The 10143-nt window shown below is 36.2% G+C and overlaps 1 protein-coding gene across 2 annotated transcripts in view; it reads left to right on the top strand.

Annotated features, from left to right (window-relative positions):
• Positions 1 to 1048: 1048 nt before the first annotated feature.
• The window catches only part of Ip6k (Inositol hexakisphosphate kinase), a 110424-nt gene continuing 101329 nt past the window's right edge, over positions 1049 to 10143 (top strand). For both annotated transcript variants that reach the window (XM_089105508.1, XM_089105507.1), the window contains exons 1-2: positions 1049 to 1171; positions 9321 to 9483. In XM_089105508.1, coding sequence (XP_088961634.1) covers positions 9349 to 9483 — 135 coding nt within the window. In that variant the 5' untranslated portion in view covers positions 1049 to 1171; positions 9321 to 9348. The remainder of the gene's footprint in view (positions 1172 to 9320; positions 9484 to 10143) is intronic.

Raw genomic sequence — 10143 nt, 5'->3', positions numbered from 1 at the left:
CGTGTCATATTGTTTGGAATAAGTTTCCTGAATCGGCTCGAAGGTGCCACTCATTTGGTTCGTTTAAAAAAATTGTTAAAAATTCTTTGGCTTCGTAGAACTTATTTTTATCTATTTTTTTTATTATTATAATTTTTTATTATTATTATTATTTTTTTGTTATTATATTTAATCTACTTAATTAATTTAGTTTGTTTATTCTATTTTTCCTATAGTTTTATTTTATCTATATTTTCTTTTCTTCTCCTTTTGCTCTTATGTCTGTGAGCAAGTGATCATTTTAAATTTTGTTTTGCTTTTATCTCTTGAGTAAGTAACTCATTTGTCTTCCCCCTTCTTTGCAGGCCAATGAGCCTTTGGGGGAATAATAACATGCATCATTGTATGTGTAGTTAATGAAGAATAAACCTTATCTTATATTAAATACGTTTCCTAACCTAATCTAGGTACCTTTTCCCCCCCTAAACCCAAAAAATCAACAGTTTAAATATCATAAACGCATTGAAAACCACGCTAAGCATTGCATTACTGTATAGTGGTGTCTTGAATTAACCCTCCAAAAACGGGTCTTTCGTGACTGGTTTCCTTGTTTCCTTATAGTGCCCTAGTAACTTCATTTTATTAGGGGGGAGGGTAGTAGGGACGCAGTTAAGACTGCAGTGGTTATTATATTTGGATATAACATTGAATGAGGAATCTAATATATGCCCTATAATACACCTTAGCGTAAAAGTTTAGTATATATTAGGTTATGTTTGACAACTTACAGGGCTAAAGTTGAGAGCGCCAGTAGTTAATTTCTAAGAGAGGAGGGAATTGCTACCAGAGACCTTTTTTTACCATGATTTTAGATGAGAATATCTCTCATTTCCCAGTGACTATACATTTTTTATTGTCACCTTATTACCCAGGGGCATTGTCCCTCCTTTTGGAATTTACGGCTACCAACTTTCTTTCCAGAAAATTTAGCCCAAAATTCAGCACTTTTACTTTCGGTTTTCAATGCTCCGGGAGTAGTGCAGTGTTGTGCAATGACGGCGCATGCGCCAAAAAACTGTTCAGAGTTGTCTTTTCTGCTTTTTATCAGTTTTAATTCAGCCGTGAAAGATTACGAATAGTGAAGGATAAAAACGAGTTTGAAAAGGAATTAACCATCTGGAAAGGTGTTGCTGTAAGTAAATTGGAAAGTTTTCTGACCGATAGCTTAATATCACAATGATATCTGAAAATACTGGTGGGTATCGGTAAAATCCTAGATGAAGGACTTCTGCCTGTTTTGAAGAGTAGCCTACGCTACTTCTCAACTAAAGCACTGGGAACGGGCCTGATACATTTACGGGTAAATAGGCTATAGGATATCAAATCATATTATTGAGTTAGGAATAAAGTTTATGCATAAAAAAGTTTGCTTTTTTATGCTGATTACGAATATAATAATCATTTCTATCGGAAATGAATTTCAGCCCCCCCCTCCTAACCTAAACTTAGGTTAGGGGGGGGGGGGTAGAATAAACATTTCCGGTAGAAATGATTATTATATTCGTAATCAGCATAAAAAAGGCAACGAATGGTATATTCACTTTAGTTGTTGCTCAATAATATGATTTGGTAAATATTGACCGAATTTTAAGCCATATCAATGTTTTTTTTCAAAATTTAGGAAATGTATTTACATATCTTTAAAACCTTATAAATTGGGATTTAGCAAAATTGTGAAGCTGAAAACAATTTTGTTTTACTTCATTTAAGCTGAAGATCTAGGTTATTTTTCAAGGTTTCACTTTTATAGCCCACAAAATTTTTAATGGCCAGGACCCTCTAGAGGGAGAAGGAGTGGAGGTAGGTCCAGAATGCTAAAGAAAAGTTTTCTTTCCCAAAAAGAGGCATTTAACCATATGCAGAGTATTTGGGTACTTTCACATTATCAGGGCCTCTCTAAAAAGTCAAGTTTGGTTAATGCTAATGAAATAAAATAGGATGACTATATAATAGTTTAGAAACAAATTTGGGCTATATATTTCCACATTGGGGGGGGGGGGGCAAAGCATATAATATATTAAATACCTAACCTAGGTACCTCCCCCCCCACAAAAAAAAAAAAAACACCAAAGAACAACACTTTAAATATCTTAAAACCACGCTATACAATGTATTTCTCTACAGCTGTGTGTTGAATCATCTCGTAAAAACGGGTTTTTCATTACGTCTTTCCTGTTTGACTGTAGCATCTCTTGCTGGACTTCTTAAGAGGGGCTTTGATAATGCGAAAGTACCAATAATTGTACCCAACACATTTTGCATACACACCCATTATACTTTACCCCCCCCCCCAAATATGCTAATATTTAGCCCAAATTTGTTTCTAACGTATTGTATATTCATTAGGCTATATTATATTATAAATGTCATTCAATTCAGATCGCAAACTCAATTCTATATACATAGGCGCTATAACAGACAAGTACCGTTTCATTTTACTAACCTAACCCCTTTCCAAGATAGCGGAAAGTAGCTTGTCTAGAATTTTAACCCCTTCAAATAATGCCAGTGGGGCTAAAATTATGATGAACCAACAACTTTCTCTGGAAGAAATGTTCGCACTTAAAATTTATACAAACTGTTTAGCATCTCGCAAGTGTGTCATTTCTCGGAAGAAGTGGCTTTGCGTTCTGTAACGGTGCCTGCACTCAGAGCCGTTCCTAGAAGGGGGCAAACAGGGTAGTTATCCCGGGGCCGTGGCTTGGGGGAACGGTTCTGCCTGCACTTGACACATAAGTGGTGGAACGACTTATGGGTATCCTTCGCACCTTATAAAAATGCTATTATTTCTTAGCCATTTTGTCTCCTATACAGTGGCGCCAATTCACGAAAATGTAGGGGGGGGCAAGGATTTTTTTTCGATTTTTTTTTTAATTAAGATGCAAAAAAAAGAACAACATTTAGCAAACAGACCTAAGACAGAGGGTAGCGGCGAGGTCGCTGCTTGGCAAAATTGTTGACTAATCTATCCAAATCCAGTTTCTTTACCTCCTCTTTTTCAACGGCCATTATCATGAGATCACTGAGTCTGTCGTTTCCCATCGTCGATCGCAGATAGTCTTTCACACGCCCTAATGCCGAGAAGAATCGATCATTACTGGTAGTGGTCACAGGCAAAGTAGCAACTAGCTTCATCAGTTTTAGCACTGCAGAATAGGCAACTGGGAGGTCGGATAAGATTTCGATAGCTCGAAGAAGATCCATTTTTGAAATATCACTTTTTGACAGATGCAGCTTCGCAAGAGAAAGCTGGGATTCTATGGCATGGTCGTCTACACCGAGAATCTCTTGATAATGACACATAACTCTTTCCACTTTTGAAATTTCGAGAAAATTGAAACTTGAGGGGTCGAAGGCAGATAAAGCGTCGAGCAGAGGCATATTCTGCATGAAACGTTGGTCCATCTCACTCGTGAAACGATATATTACCTCAAAGTACAGAAGTTTACTGCAGTTTGATTCAACTGGCTGACTGATATTGTGTTTACCGGTTGTCGAGTTTGAAAGAAAAGCTTTGAGACGAATGGAAATGGCTTGACTTCTCTTGTTTCAAGCACTGGTTTTTGATTGTGGAGATTTCGATTCCTGGATATCGTTTAAAGCTAAGAATTCAGATATGTTTTTGTTTAAGTTGTTCCAATCGTTATCATTTCTCAGCTTTTGGAGTGTCTCATATGTCCCAGAAATCAGTGAAAGTGCCTTATAAATCAACAAACTTCCGGATTGAAGTTGCTCTGATAAATAATTTACAATGGCTAATAATTTTTCCATTATGTGTAAAGTTGAAACAAAAGAGGCTGAGTTGATTTTGTCCAGTAGTCCTTTTGCTTCACACGCTGCCTCGCCGTTGGAACTATCAGAGACTGCAGCAAGCACAGCAACAATACAATCAAATCTGGCCTTCACCTTCGAAATAGAGCGGACTGCGTAAAACCAGTGAGTCTGGACGGTCCTCTCTAGCTCCAAGACTTTTTGCCCGCTAATACGCTGGGATTCCAAAAATAACTTGTGACGAGTATTGCTGCATGATATAAATGCGTAAAGTCTTTGCACCACAGAGAAAAATTCAGAAAGTTTGCTGATATTTTTTAGGCAGTCAGTCAAAACCAAGTTCAATCTGTGGGCGTGACAGTGTACATAAACTGCATGAGGCACCTTCTCCCTAAACTTTGCTTGAACTCCGTTCAATTCCCCACTCATAACAGATGCGCCATCATAACATTGGGCAATACACAGCATCGAATCTACACCAAGCTTTTCTATAGTTTCACAAATCGAGTTGGATAAGCTCTCGGCGTCTAATTTGTGCATGTGATAGCAGCCAATTGGTCGCTCCACTACTTTTCCATTTGATATGTACCTGAGTAGGATCGCTAATTGTTCTTTTCTAGAAACGTCTTTTGTCTCGTCGACAAGAATAGCAAATTAATTAGCTGATTTTACTTCTGAAATAATATCTTGGCGCAAGGCATTTCCTATCAGTGTAACTGCGTCATTTTGGTACTGATGACTGCAATAGTGACCATATCGGCGCTGTAACTTGGCCTTCAGCTTTTCGTCGCCTTTAGAAATTTCCTCCATCAATTCAACCAAATTACCCCGGTTTGCAGATGTTTCTGATTCGTCATGACCCCTCAAAGCAAGACCCTGGCGGCCAAGAAAGCAAATAGCGCGAAAAATGTACTTCACATGATCTTTATTTTCTTGAACCTCTTGAGATCTGTACTGAATTATGACATTCGCTATAGATTTCGAAGTACCAGTACTCACTATCTTAATTTCCGTCCATGCTGACATACAATGCCTATGTCTTTCAGAACCATCATGTTGCTTTAATAGAGCAGAACTGTCTTTCCACTTGCAAAATCCTGACTCAATGAAAGTCCTTTTTCCAGCAGTTTCTCCAGCCCTTAGAGTCCCCATAGAAAAATGGTGGCAAGCAAAACAAAACACGGAATTCAAGTTTTTTGAGTATTCATTCCATTCATAAGTTTTATAGTAATGTGCACTGAATTTCCTTCCGTTAGAAGTGGAAGCCGGATATCTCTCAAGAATAGGTTGAGCTGGTTTGTCGTGACGCGTCCTAGAGATATCTGAGAGAGTTTCTTGACTGCTACTGGAGCCCGCAAGGGGTTCAGCGATGCAGACCGAACTTTCACGTTGATCTGAGCCATTTATTGTTCCGCTTTTTTCCGAAATTATGTCACAGGTGGGGGAATTTATCTCAACTAACCCGATACTTTGGGCGCTGACACTATTGCCATTTTCTTGCACTAAAGCTTCTTGAATTTTCTTCTACACTTTCACAAACAAAAAAACTCAGGTTTGTTGTCAATCTTTACTAATATTTAAGCAAGTAGTAGACCATTGAATAAATAAGACATTGCACGAGAAGAAAAGTATAAACACGTATAAACTCACTTAGAAAATCACTCCCATATTCCACGGTGAAACTACCCCGCTTAGAAACCCCATAAACCAATCACTTACATTTCCTGTTCACGACAGTCCCATACACTCCACTGGGACTAGTTATCCCATAAACTATTCAACAACGTCAAGAATCTGCTGAGCAAAACCCCTTGAAACCCTAGAACACATTTCCTTTCCCAGCTACTAAAAAAGGCAATATACAAAACTCATAGTTTACAACGAATTCTTCACAAGAACAATAACAAACGGGTACTGACCACATGAAGCTTAGTTTTGAATGAACCCTACTCGGAAATAAAATAGTGTAGACACGCTCGCTCTTAGACATTTCAAAACAAGATTATATAATTAGGGCACCAGTTTGTTGGTCGTATTTATTGGACCAGTTGCTGGTTTAATATAGCACATAGCTAAAATAGAAAATAGCTGTGAAATATAAATAAGAAGGTAATTTTCAAAGTGTAGGGGGGCCATGGCCCCCCCTGCCCCCCTAATTGGCGCCTCTGCTCCTATAGCAGGTTGCTAAGTTCTTTTCTGTTTCTTATTCTTGCCTGGATCCTTTCATGCTTAAGGTGTCTATTTTTAATTTCAATTGACGGGGGGCTACATGTTTTAGGTTTTATAAAATACATATTTTGACATTCTTCCCATCCTCAAATTTCTGGCACTCTGCCTTACATTAGTTTGCTCATAAGCTTCTTAGGCAAAAGCTAACCTTTGGTTTTACTCGAGAGTAAAACCAAACTTTAACTGAAGGATAAACAAAAAAACAGTAGAAAAAAGGAACTGTCTTATGAAGACGAAAGCGAAGAAGTGACTAAAAATAAAAAAACAAATGAAATGACTTCAAAAGTTGATTTGATCAAAGATCCTTTTTTATATTTTTCCATTGAAGTTTGATTTTTATTCTTGATTAATCAAAAAAACTTTTTGCACAAAATAAGTTTTTCAAAAAAAAGTAAATAACTCCATTAAACCAAAAATGAACAACAATGGAATCAAATAGTCTACCAAGCATACAACTACCACAAATCAGTATCTATAAATAATTATCAATAAATAAACAGAAAATAAAATAAGTCAAACTGTAAACGAGCAGAAATTAATCTGAGTAGGGTTCTAAACCCTATGCTTTTTTAAAGCCAGGATATAATTTGTACTTTACTGAAAAAAATTCAGATGAATTTACTGGAAAAAATGTGCATTGTCGGTCTAATATACATATGCTGATATTTATTCCTTAAAATCTTAATTATTTTTTGTTTTCTTGAAGTCAATCAATCAATCAATCAATTTTATTCAATCAATAAACTCAACAAAACACACTTCAATATAAACTCCCCCGTAAGGCTCTATGGCCAGGAAAAAAACAGGTGAGAAACAAAAATGAAACAAATAATTAAAAAACAAAAACATTTTCAACATCATACATTCACACCTTTAAGAGACTCAACACAAGACAAATCATAAGATAAAAACAAATCATAAGTTACAATAATCAATATAAAAAAAAAAAATAAAAACATAATTACTAGCTAGAAAATCCATAACATAATTTTTTAACATACCAAACGAGTGGCAGCTTCGTGCAGACTCAGGGAGGGTGTTCCAGATCCTGTTACAAGCTGTCAGAGGGCTGAAGTCAGACCTCACTGATGGAATATTAAGAATCTGTAAATTGCTGAAAGTGCGGAGATGATAAGTCAATAGATCAGAAAAAAAGATATATAATTGCATAAGGCGGTAAGAAGATGGCCGTGAAACTGTAAAAAAAAATGAAAGAAGAGCAAGCAAAAAATTTCAAATCAAACAAGGGTTTAAGTGACGATAGGTTAATTTCCTTAAGAAGAGTCCTTGCTTTATCAAGAAGTTTTGAAAGTGGCATCAGAGACGAGGGAAAAGTTGACATTCAAATCACAGAAAAGTATGAAACATAAGACTGAACTAGGCTGTAGAACATGATTCTAAGAATCGACCTTGGAGCTGTTTAAGCTTTCTAAGGATTCCAAGACTCCTGGAGACTTTCATTTTAATCAGGTCAATATGATGCTTGAAGGAAAGATTTTGTCAAGCAAGACGCCTAGGAATCGAACGTAACGATCCATAGGTCTACTTAGGGAACCTCACCTACTTAGAGAGCTGCACCCTGTTTCGAATTTTGTACTTGACAAGATTCATAACAGAAAACACTCTCTCGACGAAAGGGTTGCTGATGGGTAAGCTTAAGACAGAAAGAGCTGCTTGAGCTATGTCGAGCAAAGTCAGCTTTCCCACTCTTTTCTGTATTTTTTTTATCGAAATTTGACCACTTTCCCATATCTGTTTTTTTTTCACGCTAAGGATAATACACGCTTAAATAATTTAAAATTTAGGTCGTCATTGGGCCTAGAAGGTAGTTTGAGAATCCCTAAGCGGTTTTTAAAATTCTACCTAGCCTTATTGACGTACTCCTGAATCTGGCAGTAGAAGTTGTCAGTAAACACTAGACTAAGATTTTGAGTTTTGTCATTGTTATTGTGAAGGCAAAATGCGCCCACTTTTCGCTGAATTTTTTTGACATGCTTTAAATCGGCGCAATGCGCCAATTTGATAAATTCATTGCGCAATCATCTCAAAAAAGCGCCAATGCAAATGGCGCAAATGCGCACCACCTGGCAACACAGCTGGTGAGATCCAAACGCTCGAGCGAGCTTAGGGAGGTGATAGATCCACTGAAGCTTGCTCTTCTCTCCGAACTTCGTTAACCAAATTAGCATCAATATGGCCATCGGGAATCTGGAACGTCCTGATGTTGAACTAACATGGTTCTAACCTTCTTTTATCTAAAGAACTAAAAATATAAAACAGTATCGCTGTAAGAAAAGTCTTCCTGTCATTTTCACCAGTATCTCCTAAACTAAATAAGGCAAGGATCGATGGGAAACATCTAAAAACAACTGTCAGTACCTCTTCATGATGGCCTCGTCTTCCTAAGAGACATTAGGGAAATTCTCTGAGATGTTGACTATCCGGGACTGGAAATAGTAGACTGTGCGAAAGTCTCACTGACTTCAAGACTGTAATTAAATCACTGGTCTCTGCTGTGGGAAAGCATGGTCTTAAATCGGATTGGACTCAAAATAATGCCTAAAGGTTCATTAAGCAAAGTAGTTCACCTATCTTGGTTCAACTGTCTGCCCAAATGGAGCTCTAGATGCAGAGATTTCACCAAGGCCGGCAAAGGTGAATGTCATCTTCCGTCGTCTTCTAAGACCTATTTTCCGCAATCCACAGTTCTGCCGTCTTACTTAAGCCGTATCTACTCTGCTTCAGTAACAACCGTCATGCTATACTTGTCAGAGCTATAGCACATGATCCAAGTGATAAAGGCGAATCACCTCTGAAAAATTGAACACATCAAAGGGTTTGAACGCATCAGATGGTCTTTCAAATTATCACCCATCTCTGGGGAGCTGGCACCTCACCCTCTGTGTGGGCTCTCTTTGACTTTAACTCAACTGAAAATAGCTGGAAGCACCCTAGAGGACGACCATTCATTAGATGGGCGGACGTCATTCACGGTTGACTCATATGAAGCTCCAACCCTTGCTTACAACAGGCAACCCTGGAGGTCATTTATAGTAGTAAAGAGTTATGGATTATAAAAAATAAACAGAAGTAAAACTTTACTAACTAAAATAGCTAAACAACGAGCTTGAAGTCCAGACTAGAACGTTGAACATCGTCATTTTGACACAGATTGTCTTTAATTTTGACCTTCTTTACCTTACCGTCGTGACTAACCCAATCTTTACAAATGTCAATACTTAGTTGAACCATTCTTTTACCAAGTTTATTTTGTATTTTAGAACAACTGTGTGCTGTCAGTTGCGTGTAATGGTTTGTTCAGGAAACCTTTTATCAATGGCAAGTGAAGAACAATGGAAAGGCGAGAACGGTACCCTTGATACTTGCCCACCATCAGAAATTGACATTGAAGACGACTCAACTCTTCAACCCTTTGAACACCAGGTATGCTGCCTATTGTCTTCTATACATGACTAATTAAAACAAAAAGTTTCTTGATGAAAAAATAGCTAAACCGAACATTAAAACGAGTAAAATTAGTGCAGTATATACAGATATATATATATATATATATATATATATATATATATATATATATATATATATATATATATATATATATATATATATATATATATATATATATATATATATATATATATATATATATATATATATATATATATATATATATATATATATATATATATATATATATATATATATATATATATATATATATATATATATATATATATATATATATATATATATATATATATATATGTATATATATATATGTATATATATGTATATATATATATATATATATATATATATATATATATATATATATATATATATATATATATATATAGAGAGAGAGAGAGAGAGAGATATTATGACAGAATCAGCTAAAAAATTTGACTCCAAGCATTTCCTTTAATTCGAAGAATTTTGAAAAATTAGCGCTTTACTGAGAGAAGTCCTGAAGTAACCATGGGGGAAATAAAGCCTAGTAAGGTTCTCTTTTACCGAGTATGACATCGACAACTTTTAGCATGTAATTGAGATTTCTTAAAATACTCAAGCAAAAGAAGTTTT

Source organism: Artemia sp. Qi Xiang Cuo, chromosome 19 (assembly GCF_049724085.1).
Source record: "Artemia sp. Qi Xiang Cuo chromosome 19, ASM4972408v1, whole genome shotgun sequence".
NCBI classification, from domain to species: Eukaryota; Metazoa; Arthropoda; class Branchiopoda; order Anostraca; family Artemiidae; genus Artemia; species Artemia sp. Qi Xiang Cuo.
This window is presented reverse-complemented; position numbering and strand designations above follow the sequence as displayed.